General features: G+C 41.0%; 1 protein-coding gene across 4 annotated transcripts in view; it reads right to left on the bottom strand.

Moving 5' to 3' along the window:
- Positions 1 to 19,648, bottom strand: part of UNC13B (unc-13 homolog B) — a 410,138-nt gene that overhangs the window by 114,845 nt on the left and 275,645 nt on the right. For all 4 annotated transcript variants that reach the window (XM_067543563.1, XM_067543564.1, XM_067543562.1 and 1 more), the window contains 3 exons: positions 13,308 to 13,535; positions 12,769 to 12,910; positions 438 to 607 (listed from right to left, as the gene is read on the bottom strand). In XM_067543563.1, coding sequence (XP_067399664.1) covers positions 438 to 607; positions 12,769 to 12,910; positions 13,308 to 13,535 — 540 coding nt within the window. The remainder of the gene's footprint in view (positions 1 to 437; positions 608 to 12,768; positions 12,911 to 13,307; positions 13,536 to 19,648) is intronic.

Here is a 19,648-nt window from a genome sequence, read left to right as displayed (position 1 = left end):
TCTTTCCTCCATTTTGTGAATGGCCCCTATGCCTCAAAAAAAATGTGTGTGGCCAAAACTATTTGTCAAATGTGTGTCAAATTCAAAAATAAGTAAATTCAGGTCGACCAAAACCACCTTTTTCCACAAATCAACTAATCATGGAAAAAATTCACCCAGCTCTAGTGATTAATAATGCTTGCAAAGAGAAAATACTGTAACCTTTACAATTTTTCAAAGAGCACGTATTGTCAAACATTTGTCACTGGGGAGAACACAACCCGATAGCCCCCACAACACTTCCCCACCTCTCCTCAAAATCACACATTCTTTGCAAATTACACTAATGCACACACAACATTGTGGGATTTCCTAACCCAAACAATCCTAATTTAGTTACATTTGTAATAAAAAACCAACGATTATAACCTAAATTAGAAAACTGAAAAGCTACACACCAAGATTGTACCATACATCCATCTCTCCACTCAGCGTGCGGACTTCGATGATGGTCTGCCCCAAGAAATCGTCCGATTCACGTTTCAGCCTCTGCTTGACACGAGACTTAATGTCGTCATCCTCATCCCAGACTCGCACTTTGATTCGATCAGAGGAGTTATGGCACTCACTGTGAACAAGACAAGAGCAAGTGCAGATGGGTAACCAGCCACACAACCCAAGGGCTTAGGATGACGGCATGGCTGACCATTTTATGCTATTCCTCTACTGGTATTCATTTGATACAGGTTCATTCACATTGGCAGCTGATAGCGAAGGGATGTGTGATGCTAATACAGTTTAAGTACTCTCTAGGCATTGTACCACAGAGAGTTGTTGAAGGCCTTTTGCTACAACGTAGCCATAAAACTCTGAAGACCTGACCACTGTCAGGACTGCTAGTGGATACTGCATACTGCTTAGTGATTTGATTATAGTGTATCAGTCATAGGTTGAGATACAGGCCAAGCAAGACTCAAACTGAGGCCATTAACTTAATTTGTTTGAGACGATTAGTGTCACTAGCAAAGCAACAGTGTATTAATGTACACAACAAGACAACCAGGGGGATGATATAATACTGCCTGTGTCTGGGAGGAAGGGATGGGGTACTGTAGCTCTAATGAAGTTTGTATTTAAGAGCGACAATGTGCCCCAGGCAGGGAACTAAAGAAACATCCTTTAAAAAGGTATCTTCGTTCTCAGTTGAATCCCCACATCTGATCTGATGATAGGGGGAAAAAAACCTTAGGTATCCCAAAACCTAAATAGGAAGGTGACCTGCACAACACACTGAGGAAGTGAGAGAAATAGGCTCTTGGAATTCAAAAGCCATAGGGACACAGTGAATAAAGAGATCTGGTCAGAAAAGCCCTGCTCATTTATTGGGCATCTGATATGATAAAGCAATTTGAATGCTCATATAAAAGCATGACAAGGGTGATTAACTCATCATAACTGCTACAAATGTCTGGCCTCACCAGAAAAAAGAAGAAAAGAAAAGAAAAAGGTGTCTGAGAATATGGCAATTCCTGCTGAAGGTCTACATTTTAGCCTTTTAAAACCTACTGCATCTGTTGCTAAGCGACAGGGGAAGAATGAACAAGGAGAAAGAGTGAAGAAATGGGTCAGAAGAGATTTGCTAAGCCAAGTCAGGGAGATGTGGCAGCAGCTGTGGTATTTACATATTACCTACCAAGAAATCATTTGGCCTCCCATTGCCATCTATTGTGTTTCAGGATTTAACAACAGACTCCTCATGCAGAAAAGCTAACTGTGAATTAAATGGAGAAATGCAGAGGCAATTTAGGTTGTCCTGATCGTTGCTGTTTTTTAAAAACCAATCCCAGTTCTGCATTCCGCTAGGGACTCAAAGTCCCATTTAGAATACAGAAAACAGATGTTACAATCAATATTTCTCTGTTTTAAATTCTTTCCCTCCCTGAGCATTTGCGGGTGTCTGAGGTGATTTGCTGCATGATGTGCTGAAGAGAAGATGCTAAGACTGTTGGTTCTTCCTCTACCCCTCAAACCTGAGGTCCCTTCCAACCCTAATCTTCTATGATTCTGTATTTCCATAACTGTAGACCCGACAGAATAAGTGTCTCTACAGTAAAAATTCTTCATACTTAAAATAATAAGACACTCTCCCCCAATGCCCTGGGGGGGGGGGGCAGATTTGCAAAAGGTATTTAGGTGCCTGAAGATGCAGACCGACGCATAATGGGATTTTCATAAATTCCTAAGCAGGTTAGGTCCCTAACTCCCACTGAGAACATTTTTCAGTGCCTAAGCACCTTTGTTAACCTGACCCTAAATCTTGACCCTGTACTACAGTACGTTGAAGGTACTGCTTTTTTAGGAAGATTCTCAAGCTGATTTGACCTAGTTTAATCCCCACCCTGTGCCTTTTATTCCTCAACATGCACCACAACAGGTACCTGCAATAACTGTGTTCTCTTCCTTTACTTACAGTAGGAGACAGCATAGCACCACAATCACCACAAAATATTACATGGTGAGTTTTCAGTGGTGCCAACTGGACCTGTATACCTCAAGAGGGTTACGGACTCTTCCATACACACCTTTTTCAGAGGGATGCTGCTATTTTTGTGAGGCGTTTTGCGCTTTGTATTTATCTGCTGTCTCTGTACCAGAGTGATTCACCAGAGTGATCTGTGCCATTGAATACCTGAGCCTGGGGGGTTTTGGCAGGGTAAACCTATAGGAACTGCAGTCTTACTATTAAACCAAGAAAGCCAGGTCAATGTCAGTCCCCCTTCTCCAGAAACCATCACACAGGAGTTGAGAGAGCTCTGAGATTCAATTCAAACATGCTCATTATCTGGGATATGAAGGATGATGCTCACTTTTAAATTAAATGCCATCATAAACCCAGTTTTGTGGAGATTGAACATGTTCTAGTGATCTAAAACGTCCCCATAATGCAGAAAGCAGCAACACTCTCCAAACACACAACACGTGCTCCTATTTTTTTGTTCCTGTTTTCTCTTTTTAAAATATAATTTACATTAGTCGGAGTGTTTTTATAAGTGATCATTTGTGAAGTTTTACCTTGATTGTCTAGTTATACTGAATTATTTAAAATAAGTTAAAAAATAAATATACAACGACCAGGGGTAAAAAATAAATAAAAATGAAGAGGTGAAATAGAAACCACGTCCAACAGGCTGTTTTCAGTAGGGGTGGGGGTGGGAAAGGGGGAGGAGGGAGTAAGACAGAAGGAAATTGGTGAAACTGACTCAATGTATCCTTTTCATAAATAAGTGTTTCCTTGGCTTATCCCATTGTCATTTATTTGTTATTTTAATTCCTGTGGCACTCTGTGGGCCCAGTTAGAATCGAGACCTCATTGTGCTTAGTATAGTACAGACACACAGGAAAAGACAGTCCCTGTTCTGAAGAGTTCACAGTCAGAGCTAGTCAGGAATTTACAAAAGGTTTTTCGTCAGAAAATGCAGTTTCATTGACACCAAAATCGTTTGTGGAGAAAGGTCAGCGTCTATGATTTTCCTGATTCTAACAAAATTTTAGAAAAAATGTTATGAAATTCTCAAAACATCCTGTCAACATTTTTTAAATGTTCCATTTGATTGTTCAAAACAACTTTTCAATTCAAAATTTCAGTTAATTTATAGTCTAAAAAGATGAAAAAAATTTAAAATGTTGCAAGTGAAATGAAATATTTCAAGTCACCCGATCTAACTCCCCCACCCCCGGATGATCTCTTTGTGAACATTTTCGAGATTTGACTTTTTGTCCCAAATTGCGTCCGAAAAAGTTTTTGAAGTCTTGAAAATTCTTGCAGGACACAAAAGCAGTTCCCCACTCAGTTCTGCTTACAGTGTATTTAAGACAAGAGGCAACTTGGGGGTGTACCAAACAATTGAAAGAATGGGGGAGCGAGAATGAGGGAAAGAGCAATATTTACAGAGAGTTAAAGATGCCAACAAAGCACATCGCTAAATGATTTTGAGTCATTTTTAAAATATAAATTATAAAGTAAAATTAAAAGGATAAAAATCAGAAGTGTCTAGTAAGCATTTCTGTAGCCATCAGGCACTAGCAGTTTTTTGGGTTTTTTTTTTAGGAATCATGGTAGAAGCAGCTGTGGAGAAGGGTTTTGAAGGAGAACAGGGTAGTAGCGTCACAGGCTAGTTCAGGGAGAGTTTTCCACATATGAGGCTGGCATGGAAGAAAGCGCAAAGATGCTTGTAAGAGAAGTGGATAATGGAGATGGGCACTGTACAGGAGATGGAAGATGACATCAGACAGAGAAGCAGGGGGATGCTCTTTGCAGTAGTATTTAAATGATCTGAGGGGGACTGAGGTGGTTGTCCGGAAGACCAGGGAGGAGGCAGAGATAAGAGGTGATGCGGTAGTTGTAATGATGTAGAGAAATAGAAAGAGTTGGACTTTTAGAGATGTTCTGGGCAGCAGGGTTTGGATACAGCCTAAATGAGCAGCTTTAGAGAGGGCAGTGTCGAAGACTTCCAACTCACAGCTCTGGGGAAGGTGGGACAGTTGTGTTGTCAACAGTGATGGGGAAAACAGTCAGTCAGCTTTTTTGGTCATGTTAATGTTAAGAGGACAGGCAAGCTAAGCACACAGAGACAGACAGGTCGGGGTAAGTCACCAGTGTAGAGATGGCAACTGTAACTGAGTGGTTGAGGTCACCTTAAGAAAGGGTACAGCAAAGAGAGCCAAAAAGCAAGCCTTGTGCAATCCCCATGGATAGCGCGAGAGGGGAGGAAGAGAAAGCAGCAAAAGGGATGTGGAAAGAATCACCTTAGAGATAGGAGAACCAGGGAAGGAAGAGGTATAAAAGCAGCTGAGAGGTCCAGGATGACAAGCATGGAGTAAACGCCTTGAGATTTGGCAAGATCTGCTTGACAGATGTTCATCCTAACAGAACAAGGAAATAGGTCTTCTGTTCCTAACAGTGTTAAACTCATTTGTTTTAAAAGGAGAAGTACAACCATTTTGCTGTTACCCATGTCTGCAACACTGATTACACAAACAAATCACATAGTTCTTCAAACTACAAAAGGCAGAAGCAGTGCTCAGAATCACTTAATCTCTAACTAAATTATCCCAGATTCCTCCTAGGCATTGCTGCATGGCATCAACTCCACCGTTCAAATCCAAATTTAACATGGGTCACCGAGCTGGGAAACTATGGGTATATCCACATTGCAATTAAAATCACATGGCTGGCTCGAGCTAAGGTTCTGTTTAATGCTGGTGCAGGCTTCGGACTCGCGATGGAGCCTGGACTCTAGGACCAAGCAAGATGAGAGGGTCCCAGAGGTTGGGCTGCAGACCAGTCAAACATCTACAGTGCAATTAAACAGCCCCTTAGTCCGAGACAGTTGGCATGGGCAGGTGAGGGTGTCTAATTGCAGTGCAGACAGAGTATGATTTTACTTTGCTGCTGGTTTCAGAGCCTATGACCAACTAAGACCCAGGCATAGGGGATGAGGAAGCACAATTGAAAGGTTCCATGGCCATTGAGACGTAGGCAGTGCATGCATCAAATGTAATTATCTTTGAAGGGGCAGCATAAACATGGAACTCAGAGGAACAATCACATGTAACTACAGAGATTGCTGAAAGGTGCTGAGCATGATAATAGGGCTAGGCTGCTGAAAGAATGGAACCAAACGGAAGCTGAGGGTGACACCAGAGTAGTTAGCTACGCAGTGGTGCCACTCCTGAAGGAATAATAATAATGAAATGTATTATTTGTGGCTGTGTATGTCCAAGTATAATATTGATTATCTTCGGAAGGGAGGCAATGCAACTATTCTAACCCCAACACCCTTCCACAATGAAGGAATAAACACACTTTGCAAAGCATCCAGTGACAATGTAATCTGCTCCAGACAGAATGATTTCACACCTGCCATTCAGCCTCGGACACAGCTGCGTAGCATAAAGCAGCTTCCGGGGGAAGTCATTTTAAAATGAACGATTAGCGTGGTGCTAAGGACAGGGCATGCAGAGATGTCCTGTTGTAAATCAGACAACTGCTAGTTTCGCACCATTAGACGCGGGGTCCTTTCCCAATGATTAGGAAAGGCTGCCAACACTCAACATGGTTTGAACATCGGTTAAGTAGCCTCTCAGCAAGCACAGAGCTTTGTCTTTGCTTCTTGTTGGCAAGTTGATTTCTCATAAACACTCTCTCTCTAATTTCAGTACACAGAAGTAGGCGCTCTTCGTCAGCCCTACAAAAAGAATTCAAGAGAAAATACAAACTTTTCTACAGTGTTTTAAACCATCACATCAACTATCCAAGAATTAGAACCAGGCCTTAAAACTGTACAGGATGGTGCAAAAACCCTATTTATTATTAAGTTTTAATTGTATCGTGGCAGTGGCCAATGTCTCAATCAGGATATAGGCTTCCTTGTGCCAGGCGCTACACACAGAAATAAAATCCATGTCCTATAGATTTCCTATCAAATGTAATTGTGCAGAAGGAAGAGATCTCACATTTTAAAGGTCTTTAGAGTAATTTCCATAGACGCTTATTAAATGTTTATGAATCTCACTTGGTTTCATTCCTATTAAATTCCCCAGGACTTTTTGTCATGAATGTGGAGACAGTTGGAAGTTTCCAGCAGACAAAAACAAGAACTGCCTACTAACTGCTCTATCAAATAGCTTACTCACAAAGCTGTACATGAACTCAGAACTGGTCATTAATCGAAATGCTACTCCTGTGGTAATGTAGGCAGGTAATGGTCTCAAAGAATACGGATTTGTACTATTTGTAAGCAGGTGGTATCGGAGAGAGGGCTTTGGATTCTTTGACATTGGGATGTTGTTCCAAGAAGAAGGATTGCTAGGAAGAGATGAGATCCATCTAATGAAGAGAGAGAAGAGCATCTTCGCAGACAGGGTTGCTAACCTACTGGGGAGGACTTTAAACTAGGTTCGCCGGGGGATGGGGACCTAAGCCTGGAGGTAACTGGGGAAGTGAGATACCAGGAGAAAGAACAAGGAGGAGGGTGCAACAGGGCAAGCCTCCTGATTTGCACTGAGAAAGTAGGGCAATCGGCTAGTTATCTTAGGTGCCTGTACATGAACACACGAAGCCTGGGAAACATGCAGGAAGAACTGGAAGTCCTGGCACAATCAAGGAACCATGATGCAATTGGAATAACAGGGACTTGGTGGGGTAACTCATATGGATGGGTATAAACTGTTCATGAAGGACAGGCAGCAGAAAAAAGTGCAGGAGTTGCACTGTATGTAGGAGAGCAATAGGACTGCCCAGAGTTCCAGTATGAAACTGTAGAAAACTCTGTTGAAATTCTGGGTTAAGTGTAGAAGCAAGAACAATAAGGGTGATGTCATGGTGGGTGTCTGCTATAGACCACCGACCAGGAGGATGAGGTAGATGAGGCTTTCTTCAGACAACTAACAGAAGTTTCCAGATCACAGGCCCTGGTTCTCATGGGGGACTTCCATCACCCTGACATCTGCTGGGAGAGCAACATTGTAGTGCACAGACAATCCAGGAAGTTTTTGGAGAGGGTTTGGAACAACTTCCTGGTGCAATTGCTGGAGCAACCAACTAGGGGTCATGCTCCTCTTGACCTACCACCACTCACAAAAAGGGAAGAATTAGTAGGGGAAGTAGAAGTGGGTGGTAACCTGGGCAGCAGTGAGAATGAGATAGTTGAGTTCAGGATCCTGACAAAAGGAAGAAAGGAGAGCAGCAGAATGTAGACCCTGGACTTCAGAAAAGCAGATTTTGACTCCCTCAGGGAACTGATGGGCAGGATCCCCTGGGAGGCTAATATGAGAGGGAAAGGAGGAACAAACCATCCTCATGCGCAGAAAGAATAGCAAATATGACAGACGACCAGCTTGGCTTAACAGAGAAATCTTTGGTGAACTTAAACACAAAAAGGAAAAACTTACAACAAATGGAAGCTAGATCAGATGACTAGGGAGGAGTATAAAAATACTGTTTGAGCATGCAGGGGTGAAAGTAGGAAGGCCAAAGTACAACTGGAGTTGCAGCTAGCAAGGGACGTGAAGGGTAACAAGGATTTCTACAGGTATGTCAGCAACAAGAAGGTGGTCAGGGAAAGTGTGGGCCCCTTACAGAACGAGGGAGGCAACCTAGTGACAGATGATATGGAAAAAGCTGAAGTACTCAATACTTTTTTGGCCTTTGTCTTTTCACATACAAGCTCAGCTCCCAGACTACTGCTTTAGGCAGCACAATACGGGGAGGAGGTGAGCAGCCCTCAGTGGTGAAAAAACAGGTTCAGGACTATTTAGAGAAGCCAGATATGCACAAGTCCATAGGGCTGGCTCCAATGCCGCTGAGGGAGTTGGCTGATGTGATTGCGGAGCCATTGGCCATTATCTTTGAAAACTCATGGAGATCGGGGGAGGTCCTGGACGATGGGAAAAAGGCAAATCTAGTGCCCATCTTCAAAAAAGGGAAGAAGGAGAAACCGGGGAACTACAGACCCGTCAGCCTCACCTCAGTCCCCAGAAAAATCATGCAGCAGGTCCTCAAGGAATCCATTTTGAAGCACTTGGAAGAGAGGAAGATGATCAGGAACAGTCAGCATGGATTCATCAAGGGCAAGTCATGCCTGACCAACCTGATTGCCTTCTATGAAGAGGTGACTGGCTCTGTGGATGTGGGAAAAGTGGTGGACGTGATATACCTTGACTTTAGCAAAGCTTTTGATACGGTCTCCCACAGTATTCTTGCCAGCGAGTTACAGAAGTATAGTCCATTAATCCAACCCATAAAATGGACAGAGAGCTGGCTAGATCATCGGGCTCAATGGGTAGTGATCAATGGCTCAATGTCTAATTGGCAGCCGTTATCAAGTGGAATACTCATAGGGTCGGTCCTGGGGCCAGTTTTGTTCACATTTTCTTTATTGATCTGGAGGATGAGATGGATTGCATCCTCAGCAAGTTTGCCTATGACACTAAGCTGTGGGGAGTGGTAGACACGCTGGAGAATAGGGATAGGATACAGAGTGACCTAGACCAATTGGAGGATTGGACCAAAAGAAATCTGATGAGGTTCAACAAGGAAAAGTGCAGAACCCTGCACTTAGAATCCCATGCACAGCTACAGACTGGGGACTGACTAGCTAGGCAGCAGTTCTGCAGAAAAGGACCTGCGGGTTACAGTGGATAAGAAGCTGGATATGAGTCAACAGTTTGCCCTTGTTGCCAAGAAGGCTCATGGCATATTTGCCTGTATTAATCAAAGCATTGCCAGCAAACTGAGGGAAGTGATTATTTCCCTCTATTTGGCACTGGTGAGGCCACATCTGGAGTATTGTGTCCAGTTTTGGGTCCCCCACTACAGGAAGAATTTGGACAAATTGGATAGAGTCCAGTGGAAGGGATTGAAAATGATTAGGGGGCTGGAGCCCATGACTTATGAGAAGAGACTGAGGGAACTAGGCTTGCTTAGTCTGCAGAAGAGAAAAGTGAGGAAGGATTTGATAGCAGCCTTTAACTACTGTTCCAGTGAGGATGGAGATAGGCTGTTCTCGGTGGTGGCAGATGACAGAATAAGGAGCAACGGTCTCAAGTTGCAGTGGGGAGGGTCTATATTGGATATTGGGAAAATCTTTTTCACTAGGAGGGTGGTGAAGCACTGGAATGGGTTACCTAGGGAGATGGTGGAATCTCCATCCTTAGAGGTTTTTAAGGCCTGGCTTGACAAAGCCCTGGCCGGGATGATTTAGTTAGAGATAGTCCCGCTTTGAGCAGGGGGTTGGACTAGATGACTTCCTGAGGTCCCTTCCAACCCTCATCTTCTATGATTCGGGAATGTAGTCCCAAAAAGCTTTCCACATTTTCTTCTTGGAAACATGGTTGTAAACCTGAATTTCCAGGTGGGGCCATAATTGCTTTATGTACTTTTTCAGAGAAAAGAAACATACAGGCAAGGAAGAAGATCACCTTTAAGCTAGGGGTTTACTCTTATGCACCTTGTTTCACCTCATTCTAATAAGTACAGGAAAACTATACTTAGAATAGCTACTCCATTCTTAGGCTTGGGTCTACACTACCAACTTCTATTGGTATAACTATATAACTCAGGATAGGGCTTCTCCTGTCAACATGGCTACCGCCTCTTGTGGAGGTGGCTGAACTAAGCCGACAGAAGTAGCTCTCCTGTCGGCATACAGTGTCTTTAGTAAGAGCTACAGCAGCACAACCACACTGGTGCAGCTATGCTGCTGCAATGCTGTAAGTTTCGACAAGTCCTTACAAACAGCATTGACAATTAAGTTTCTAAGCATTTTCATGATTTTATTCTACCAATGTCTGTGTAAAGCCCTATAAGGCATTAAATTGTATGTACGCAGTCTAGGATCACATCAAGGGTTACAAAGGAACCCTAAAATGGCTCAACTTTTTCTCACTTAGAAAGCCAGATATCTGGCTTTGTAATAAAACTTCAAAAAGAGCATTAAATTGTGCTTTTGTTGACTGCAGAGACCTTTGAGAAGTTAGCCAGCTAGTAATCACTAGATAGGAAATCTGCCAAGAGTTCATGCAATACACCAAACAAAGCAAAAACCAATGAAGTAGAACTACCAACCCACTGACCAGGCCCTGACCTGACCCCTCTGCTACCAATGAAACCAATCTATGCAAAAACAAAGGGAAGAACTACCACCAATCCACCGACTTGACCCCTCTGGTGGTTTGATTTTTTCCCCTGGGGTATTTTTTGTCTTTCAGACTGTAACTTCTCACGGGAAGAACTGTATCTAGCCTAGTACATTGCGGTGCTATCACAAACTAAACAGTAACTAGTACTAGCTCCTCTCACTTTGATTATAACATCTAACAAATCATTTCTTTATAAAAAACAACAAAATGCTTTTTCTAAACAAGCTTCCTTTGGAGAGAGATTTCTCAGTAAAGAATGTTTTGGTTAAGTTGTGTAGCATATGTTCGATAGCTAGGGCTCTCTGATTATGAATGCTAGGAAAAGTCAGCATTCTGAGAGTCATCAGCAGACAGAATCCATAAACACCGAGCAGAAACAGCATGTTTGCAATTGATCTAAATCTCTCAGAGGAAAGACTGCTATATCCTAGGCAATTGAAAATAGCTTTCCTTTTATCCATGACAAGATGAGTTGTAACACCTAGGAACCATGTCACCTTGATTTTCAGCATCCTCAAAACTCGGTATCTTGTCTATTTAAATCCCACTTTCCTCAGCTCCTCTCAACACTGCATTCTTCATGGTGCTCTGTGTCCTAGCAATACTAAAATGACTGGTTACATTAAGATCAATTTTCATGTTATTGGATGAATCATGGATGTCTCCATAAAACTTGTACAGTGGTACAATTAAAACACTGAAATTTATCACATTGTGTTATCACAGTATTTGTAATATTCCCTAAAATTAGACTGGAACGTATTTGTAAATACCATGGTAACTATTTTAATGGCACCCACACAAATATAGATGCAGGCAGACTTATTGCTATATTAATTCTAGAGTTATTACAATAGTAACTTACGATACTTCCTTTTTAGTAGGCAATAGCTTTACCTTGGGTTAATGAAACTCAGGCTGAGGAGTTTACTAGCTCAAGACAGAACTAAGATTTCTATCAAGTTAAACTGCAATCACTGAAATGTTTTAATTATTAAATTTTTAAATACAAGAATCTCATTTTTTGTTTTCATTGCGCATGGAAGAGACAGGCTTGGGTTCACATATACTCAGTTTTCATTGCGCATGGAAGAGACAGGCTTGGGTTCACATATACTCAGTTTTGAAATACAGTGCAAACAAATATATTTCAGTGTGCAGAGAAATGCCTTGCTGACCGAGAACAGGAAGGAGTAGGGAAAACAGGAAAGAAGGGAAGGAGAGAAAAAGGAGAGGGAGAGAAAGGTTAATAGGGTGATGGTAAAAAGGAGACAAAGAGGTTTTAGCTAAACATTTAGGATCTAGAATCTTCACAGTCCACTTTGTTCTCATAACCTTTTTCTTTCATTTTATGTTTATACATTTAATTAAAATAAAAATATAACTATAACTTGAGGGTGCTTTTAATTAACTCAATAACCATATCCTGGGCTAACTGACTCAGCCTTTGGAGCTTATTTGCTATATAAGCAACTGTGCCTCCAGCCTTTATTTTAAATTTAACCCAAGATAGGTTGATAATCTTGTAAACAGATAATCCCTCAAGTTATTATTTTATTTCTACAGCAGTTTAGGGAAGGAAGTAGCTTTAAAAATAAGTGACAAGCTACTCCCCAAAGAACTAACAAGCCAGTTCAAATGCCACAGCAAGGAGAAACAAAGCAGGGAATGGTGAAGCTTTTCCTTTGTGTATGTTTTACTGCTACCTTTCTCATGAATTTTAGAAGTATGTTTATTATAAAGGAACAGCGTAAGTCTTTAGACTATTAAGGATTCTCATCCTTCTCTGGGGATGTCTGAACAACCTTCTACTCAAATATTGCTAAAAGAGTAGATGCAGAATCTATGACATATTAAACAAGAAGTGGAAGGAAAAAGGATGTGCACACTTTTGTATAGTACAGTATATATCATTATATAGCCTATGCTACAAATACACACTACGTAAAACAGGAACAGACAAAATACAGACATGACTACAGGTGGTGAAGTACCACATACTGATATAGGAGATAAAGGTGTGCTTGTGAAAAAATGCAGACAGTATACATGGGTCAGAACAGGGGCAGATATTCAGTGAGCACTTACAAGTGGAATTTCTCCTCCCAAACAGGGTTCAGATTCCCAAAAATTGTTTTAGTTCTTTTCTTTGTTTTGCCAACTTGGACCGTCACATATGGATCACTGGATCCAGTTTTGTCCTTGGCCTGCAGGCCCTGAGCACAAACCACTGTGGAGAAAAATAAATAAAGTTTTGCTACAAGCCTGCAGTGCTAAAAGATGTGTTCATGCATCGTATGACGAAGCAGCTTATTGCACTATGCTCTTCAGAAACAGGAATACTCACCAATGATAGCCTCTCAGTTTAAGGCTAAGAGACGTAGTTTCCAAGGCCAGAAGAGACCACTGTGATCATGTTGTCTGAACTTCTGTATAACACACATGCCCTACAACTGCCCCAAAATAATTCCTAGAGCAGATCTTTTAGAAAAAACATCCAATCCTGACTTAAAAATTGTCAGTGATGGAGAATCCACCACAACCTTTGATAAGTTGTTCCAATGGTTACTCTTGCTGCTAAAATTTACATCTTATTTCCCGTTTGAATTTGTCTAACTTCAGCTTACCAGTGATAGTTATCTTAGCTGACCATTTGGATGTGCCATCAAGCACACTCTGTTTCACGGTCTTCATTTGCTGAGCATGCGTTAATTTGCTTTCACTAAAGACATCTCTAATCAAGTCAAAGATTTCTGGCTTGTTCCGTTCCCGAATCTTCATGCGATCCTTCATGGCCATGATGATGTTTTGGGTCCGATCCTCTGCTCCATGTTTAGAGCTCTTCTCTGCCGCTCCTGTGTACAGTAAGGTATGGAATAGTTACAAGAAACGTGTAAACAATGAGGAAATCATTTGATACTGTGACGTTGGCTTCCAGGGGAGCCATGCTGAGATAGTTTAAACAGGGCAAACTACAAAGAATGGAGCAGGCAAAGCCCTAAATACTGGTGGTTTTTCTTCCATAAGATAAACCAAGCCAGCAACAAAAAGATTCTGTTCACCTCACTTGTCACTCAGAAGACAAAATACAATTTTCTTAAAACTATCCAGCCCTTTGGCTAGCACCCAGACTGCCAAGTCAAATGTGATGAGGATTACTGAAAATCTTTATCCATCACATATAAAAAAGTTCTATCTATACCAAAGGATCAGACACATTATCAAACAGGTCAATGAACAGTTCAGATCTTACCCAAATACACGCTTAAAGCCAATGCTTATTAACGCAACTAATATTTATTAGAAAAAAGGAAAGAAAGTAATGGTTAAAAGCTCAGTAGACATACACAGAGGAAAATTAAGTTATAAGTCAGTTTCAAAGTAGAGATGATAACTGAGTTGCAAAGTTCTTATATTACAAAGTCTCTGAAATTACCCAAACAGCTTGGAGGTCATCAGTCTTTGTTTAGAGCTTCTTTGTTAGCAATCCAGTCCACAGAGATGAAGAATAAATAGTCCATGTGAAGAGTTTGTTCAAATTCTCCCATTAGAATTAGCAGGGTGGTTCCAGCCTAGTGCTGGGATCTCAGTCTTGAAATCCAAAATTTCCCTGACAAGCTTGGACAGATTTGAGATAAAAAGGATCAGGCCTGAAGCTTCCATTATAGTTGAAGCAAAGTGGGTGCTTACAGGTAACTCCTTCGTGTGGGCTTTGACAAAAGGAAGCAGACCGTTTGATCTTTACTCAATGGGTCCTTCAGCAGACAATACAATCAGCAGTAGCCATTTAAACCATCAAGACAGTCCACAGATATTTCCTTGAGTGGAGAATAATAATGTACATTATACTCTGAAGTAATATCTTCATTTCCTAGGCACACATTGTCAACTGTGCTAATGCAGCTAATTATTGGACAGTTTACTTAAACCTCAAAGAGTAATACAGGCAAATGAAGATATACCAAAGGTTCATCTAGATGTTAATATTCCCTTTTGACCTCTTAATCAATAGAACAGCAATAGACAGGAAAGCAGTGTATCTGCATTGCTAACCTCTAACAAGATATATGTGAACAGCATCAAATAATACACTTGCATATCAAAGCTCTAATCCACTTGTAAGGAATGACCCTCATTACCATTTGGTATTTCCCTTTAATGTGTCAGATTTGGGTCATGCAGCTTGCAAAGTCACTTATTTTTTTCTGGCCCAGTGTCACAGATGCGTTACAGAACATGGTGGCTGGGACCAAGTTTATTATATTAAAAAAGATCAGAGAAAAGATATGTAATTTGGCCTACAAATTTACCCTAATCATGAGCTCATCTGTGAAAAGTGAGTGAAAGTCATAAAATGTCACAATAACCTAACACAACAAATGTTGATGGAAAAAGGTGCAAAAGGCAGATAGAGTGAATTAGTCCAAACAAGACGGCCGCATGGGATCATTCAAGGATTGTTAAGATCAAGCCTGGTAAACAAGAAAAATGTTGGAATGGAAATCAGCAAAAGGAAACTGGTGTGTTGGAAATTAAGCCTAATTGGTGGACAAAATAATGAAGGGACAAGGCTATTCTGCCCATCACTACCTTTTGAGGCCTTTAAAAACAAAACAAAAAAAGAAAGGAGGCAGAGGAAAATTGGTGAAACACTCCCATCAACTCCTCGGACCCTAGGATCTACCGGAACATTGCTGGGCCTTCATCATCCTGATACTGAGAGATTATCTGACCAGATTAGGCCAAAGTGCAGGACCCAGATGACATTGCAACCTCCATTGGCTCTGGCTGAATCCCAATCACTACTTGAGATGAGCTGTTGTGTTCTCTCCACCCCACCCCACCTTCCATGTATCCTTTTCCGTCTTATTTCTTCTCTTCCCTATTACTCTCTCCTTTTTTCTGTCTAGTAAGAGTCCGGTCTAGCTGGCCAAGACTGTAATTTTGCAATACAGCTGTAAGCCAGTGACCTGAGAGGCAAGTAACAGCAATGCCATGAACAGCCTGACACTGCTATAACTTTGCCAGATCTTGGAGTGGCTAATAAGACCACGTGCTGCACTTGGTTTTTTTAGGCAGTGAGACTGCAAGTGAAAGTCAACACAACAGAGAAGTTGCATTTTCTAACTTTGTCTTTCTTTTCTCTCCCCTTTTTAGTGCATTTGTCTTGTTTTGTCTTCTTAAGAAATAGCACCGGACTTTAACAATAGCAGCACCAGCGCATCTTAACTTTTTCCCTTTTCCCTAAAAAAGGAAATGATCATCTAAAAGACTATCAAAAAGGGAGGATACTTTTTTAAATCTTTAATGTTTTAATCTTTTCCCTCTTCTTTTCTGCATCTTTAATAAAAAGTTAAAAAGATGTTTAATAGTGTGTTGCCGGGGTACTAAGCATGTTGAGGTCTCTATAAACCAAAACTCCAAACCTTGTTTAGTGCTGTTTAATGTTGGACAATGATAGGGTCACGTTAGCAGCTTTAACTCTTTAGGACCATATATTTAATCTAAATTAATGCAAGATACTCTCAATTCAACACCTCTTGCCACTGACCAAACTGAAGTTGAGATTCATAAATGGTGGGTGGGCTAATTTCAATTAAAGAGGCAGCAGCTAATTAGTTCCACTATTATAGCAGATACATTTAAATACTGTTGAGGTGGATTCCAGGAAGCACTTTAAATACTGTACTTTAATTGGCCAAATAAGGAATAAAAGAAACATCAGATGTGGTTCCACAGTTGAGAAATGCTTTCTATTGTAAGCCCAATTTGCAACCTCATCTATCTTCAAAAGCTTCTTTTCCTGTGAAATACACAGCCAGAAGACACTTGTAACAAAATTTGTGTTGAATCAGACAATGTGTCCCTGAGAGATGACACTGAAAAACTGTTACGTTTCACTTTTTGAAATATCTTGTAACATGTTTTTCTGTAAATATCTCAAAAACAGCCTCCTCTAGAAATTGCAAAACTGAATTAATTGCATAGAAAATCTATACACACAGAGAAGATTTAAGGTGAGATTTTCAGAAGTGCCTAAGTAACTTAATAGCACAAATACCAATAACTTTCCCTGGGACTTGTGCTCTTAAATGAATGAGACACTTCTAAAAAATGTCAACCTAAGCGCACAGGACTGTTGGATTTTTACTTCTGCATTATTTGCTACACATTTTTGAATGTCTGAAGAGTTGCAAGTGACAGACTTTTATACCAAGTTCAGTACAGTTATTCACTCTGTAGTAACAACAGTTCTTTGAGAGGCGGTTAGTGTGGAGCCCACTGTAGTTGAACACGTGCCTCATGCATATTAGATTGGATTTTTTTTCTTTAACAGCAGTATTGTCAGGGACATGCATAAGCCCTGTGACTCCTTGTGCTCCTATGTGAGCCTGCAGCCTTCCCTCAGATCCTGTGCAATTCAAAGCCTGTGTTAGCTGAAAATTCTGAAAGTAGAGACGGAACATCTTGAGATTCACACTGACAATCACATCTCAAAAAACTACAGTTACTGCAGGATAAGTAACCATAATTTCTTCTTGTAGTCTGTGTCAGAATGACAGGTGACTGGCAATCAGTATCCCCCCAGAATGGTGGAAACGAGGAGTTTCAGCTGAATCAGTCAAAAATAAATTGTAGTACTGCTCTCTTGAACTCGGCATCTGATCTAGTGGCTAAATCCAGTACATAATGTTTGACGAAGGTCAGTGGGTTACCCCATAGCGCACTCTGTAGATTTTGGATACTGGCACATTTCTGAAGCAGGCAAAGAATGTAATTTGAGCTCTGGAATAGTGAGCAGGGATCTTCGGTAAGAGAGTTATACCATCCAACTGGTAACAGGAGATAAATTCTCAGTGATGAGATGGCCGGTGGGATCAGTAGTGTTCAACATATTTATAAATGATCTGGAAAAACGGGGTAAACAGTGAGGTGGCAAAATTTGTAGATGATGCAAAACTACCCAAGATAGTTAAGTCCAAAGCACACCGCAAAGAGTTACAAGGGGATCTCACAAAACTGGGTGACTGGGTAACAAAATGGCATTCAATCTGGATAAATGCAAAGCAATGCACATTGGAAAACAATCCCAACCATACATATAAAATGATGGGTCTAAATTAGCTGTTATCACTCAAGAAAGAGATCTTGGGGTCACTGTGGATAGCTCTCTGACAACATCCACTCAATGTGCAGTGCTAGTCAGAAAAGCTAACTGTGTATTGGGAATCATTAGGAAAGGGACAGGTAATAAGACAGAAAATATCATATTGCCTCTATAAATCCATGTACGCCCACATCTTGAATACTGAGTGCAGATCTGGTTGCCCCATCTCAAAAAAGATATATTGGAATTGGAAAACTCATAGAAAAGGGCAACTAAAATGATTAGGGGTATGGAAAAGCTTCCATATGAGGAGAGATTAAAAAGACTGGGACTTTTCAGATTGGAAAATAGATGACTAAGGGGGGATATGATAGAAGTCTATAAAATCATTGACTGGTGTGGAGAAATTAAATAAGGAAGTGTTATTTACTCCTCAGAACACAAAAACTAGGGGTCACCAAATGAAATTAATAGGCAGCAGGTTTGAAACGAACAAAAGGAACTATTTCTTCAGACAATGCACAGGCAACCTGTGTAACTTCTTGCCAGAGGATGTTGGGAAGGCCAAGACTACAACGGGGTTCAAAAAAAGAACTAGATAAATTCATGGAAGACAGGTCCATCAATGGCTATTAGCCAGGATAGGCTGGGATTGCTGTTTGCCAGAGGCTAAGAATGGCTGACAGGATGGATCACTTGATGAATACCTGTTCTGCATTCCCTCTGAAGCACCTGGCATTGGCCACTGTCAGAAGACCGGATACTGGGCTAGATGGATCATTTATCTGACCCAGTATGGCCGTTCTTATGTTCTTAACATCGATTTATATAGTGGCATTATGATATTTTTTATCTTATTATTTAGCCCTTTACTAATGGTTCCCAAAATTTTGTTAGCTTTTTTGACTGCCACTGCACAGTGAGCAGATGTTTTCAGAGACCTATCCATGATGACTCCAAGATCTCTTTCTTGAGTGGTAATAGCTAATTTAGACCCCATCACTTTACATGTGTAGTTGGGATGATGTTTTCAGATGCTGCATTTATTAACATAATTCAGAGCCAACAGAGGACAGGACTCAGCAAAGAGGGGAAGGAAGGCAGGGAGCATGAATGTGTAGAGTCCATCTCTAAGAACTTCATTTACAGGTAAGTAACCTTCATTTCTTCTTTGTGTGTCCTCTGTATATTTCCACTCTTGGGATAGTTTAACCAGCAATCTGCATCTTAATATGAATGGCAGGAAAGGAGTCCTGATGAACAATGACGATAGCACTGATCTACCAGACTGCACATCTGAGCTGGTTACACTATCCAACAAATAATATTTTGTAAAGATGTGTACAGAACTCCACAGAGCTGCACTACAAATCTCTACTACTGGAAAATGTTTCAGACACGGCGCCGAGGCTGCCACAGCCCTAGAGGTGGGTGCACTTGGTTGGAGAAGAGGAGATTATGATGCACTCTCCTAAGGCTATGTACACACTGACGGCGGCAAATTTGCCACCGTCAGATCAATCTATCTGGATCAATTGAGTGGAAGTCGATTCAATTAAACCACCTCCTCAAAAGGGGTAGTGCTGCGTATGCTTTGCAGAGTAGTTTGTGTAACTCCCATTGACTGCTGCCAATTTCCGGGTAAGTGTAGACTAGGCCTCAAATTCTATGATATAGTTTCTGAGCCATCTCCACAATGTCTGTGAAGAAACAGGATTTCCTTTACTATTACCAGCATATGAAAAAAACAGTTTACTTGCATATCTAAAGTCCTTAGTCTTACCCAAATAGAAGGATAAAAACTCTTCTTGCATCCAAACATTTGTAGCTTTGGTTCAGGCCTATTCAAATGAGGTTTGG

This window comes from Emydura macquarii, unplaced genomic scaffold (genome assembly GCF_026122565.2).
Source record: "Emydura macquarii macquarii isolate MOO-44397 ecotype Brisbane River unplaced genomic scaffold, CSIRO-AGI_Emac_v2 contig_915, whole genome shotgun sequence".
In the NCBI taxonomy this organism is placed as follows: domain Eukaryota; kingdom Metazoa; phylum Chordata; order Testudines; family Chelidae; genus Emydura; species Emydura macquarii.
This window is presented reverse-complemented; position numbering and strand designations above follow the sequence as displayed.